General features: G+C 31.1%; 1 protein-coding gene across 1 annotated transcript in view; it reads left to right on the top strand.

Annotated features, from left to right (window-relative positions):
- The first annotated feature begins 900 nt into the window (after nucleotides 1-900).
- The window catches only part of LOC137632431 (mucin-12-like), a 73272-nt gene continuing 71952 nt past the window's right edge, over nucleotides 901-2220 (top strand). Inside the window, exon 1 of the mRNA XM_068364362.1 lies at nucleotides 901-932. Coding sequence (XP_068220463.1) covers nucleotides 901-932 — 32 coding nt within the window. The remainder of the gene's footprint in view (nucleotides 933-2220) is intronic.

Consider the following 2220-nt stretch of genomic DNA (forward strand, 5'->3'; position numbering starts at 1 on the left):
CTAGATGCCAAGATTAAACCTTCCCTTACCAGGAATCTCGCTATTTTGAATAAAAATATGATGTATATATTGCAAGATAAATTTTATCTAGATTCTAGAGGAAGGTGTTTCATCTGACATGAGATACTTTGAGAAACAGTATTATTGATAGAATTTTCTTCTATCTCTATCTCTTTATGCAACTCATTGGGGTAGATAGATATTTTCCGGAGAACACTCATCATTAATGTTTGAAAATGCATACATAAATGTTCATAAAACAAGTGGGCTAGTTACCTTATCGCTAGATGTATTTTGAGATCCGAAAGGCTCTAAATATCTGTTGCTACCCACATTTTAAAGGATGGTGCTGAGGCCAATGTAAATGACGTATTGTAGAAGTTAAAGTACTATATACTGCTTTTCTGTTTAGCTACTATACAAACTTTTGGCAAACATTTTTTTCAAAGCCGGATGCCTTTCCTGCCTTCCACTCTCGTCATGTTGTTGTTGTTGTTGTTGTTGTTACTAGCTAAGCTATAACCCTGGTTGAAAAATCAGAATGCTACAAGACCAAGGATTGCAACAAGGAAAAGTAGCCCAGTGAGGAAAGGAAATAAGGAAATAAATAATCTACAATAGAAGTAATGAACGATTAAAACAAAAATTTTTAAGAACATAAACAACATTAAAATAAATTTTTCATTTATCTTCGCTTACCTCTGAAGTTATTTAAACGTTAAAAAACCTGTTACTATGAATATTCATCTTTGTATTTCTATAAATCTATACTCCATTTCAATGAGCAACTCATTGCCCTCTAAAGGTTTAAATGCTGCACATGAATGGCAGAGGCAAGGGGACAGAGTGCTAATGCCCTAGACAGGAGGATAATGCCTTAGAGACTGACTATATGTACTCATGATCAGTGCCCAAAATCCCTCTCCACCTAAGTTAGGATCAGGGAAGGCCAGGCAATGGCTGCTGATGATAAATAATTAAATATGCTCCCACAAACCGGCTATCTTTAGATTACAAGGAGGGTGATGTTGCAGACACTATTAGAATGCTTAAAATTATTATTATTGAAATGATTAAAGTTATCATTAGAATTATTATTATTATTATTATTATTATTATTATTATTATTATTATTATTATTATTATTATTATTATTATCAAAAGACACTACAAGAAACTATCGAGCTTGAGTGGGACTCGAACCTCATTCCGGCAAATGCCAGGTAGGGACGTTTCCAATAGTCCAACATAAGGAATGTTTAAACTCTTACCTTTTCCTTGTGAGAGCTAAATCGCAAAATATTTTCAAGAGATATTTGCTGTGTTACCTTCCAGTGAAGACTTCAACCTGACCATGCGTGTAAAAGGGCTGATTGGAAACAGCAACTGCTATATAGAAATGGGTAAAAAGCTGAAGACAAAGAAGATAGTGATTTTACTAAAGAAATTTTTTTAGTTCTGAAAATCTTCTTTTGGACGTCCAACTGATCAGAAAGAATACGAGTTTTATCGTCTTCTGTCGTACATCTGGCACTCTTAATTGAAACTGAATTTTAAAAAAACTTTTTTTTTTTAATTTTGAATATAGCCTTCCTATCCACTGTTTACTTTACGAGTTATTGAACTCTAACGCAAGCAGGATTTGCTTTATATACATTTTAATGGGGAAAATCGGGCTTCCGGTATCTATGTGTCTCCTGAGAAATCAAATGCATATTTATGTTTGATTATGCGAGCTTTTTCTCTCTCTTAAATAGCATACCTGTCTGTCACTGGCACCACGAAAAGACCTGACTGGTTTTAATTTCGATTTTTTAACTTCGTTTTTATAATTGTCGATCTATGTGTGGTGGAAAACTGATGAAAATGCATAAATATGGTAATACAAACAAATAATAACACGCTTGTGTTATTCATATATATATATATATATATATATATATATATATATATATATATATATATATATATATATATATATATATATATATATATATATATATATATATATATATGTATGTATGTATGTATATATATATATATATATATATATATATATATATATATATATATATATATATACATACATAACATACATACATACAGACGTATACAACTACAACTGATGCAGGTATTCTTGTCCACTGCAGGACAAAGGCCTCAAACTCAAACATGTTAATTTATGTCTGGGTTTTAGTCACTATATATATATATATATAT

This window comes from Palaemon carinicauda, chromosome 41, assembly GCF_036898095.1.
Source record: "Palaemon carinicauda isolate YSFRI2023 chromosome 41, ASM3689809v2, whole genome shotgun sequence".
Classification (NCBI taxonomy): domain Eukaryota; kingdom Metazoa; phylum Arthropoda; class Malacostraca; order Decapoda; family Palaemonidae; genus Palaemon; species Palaemon carinicauda.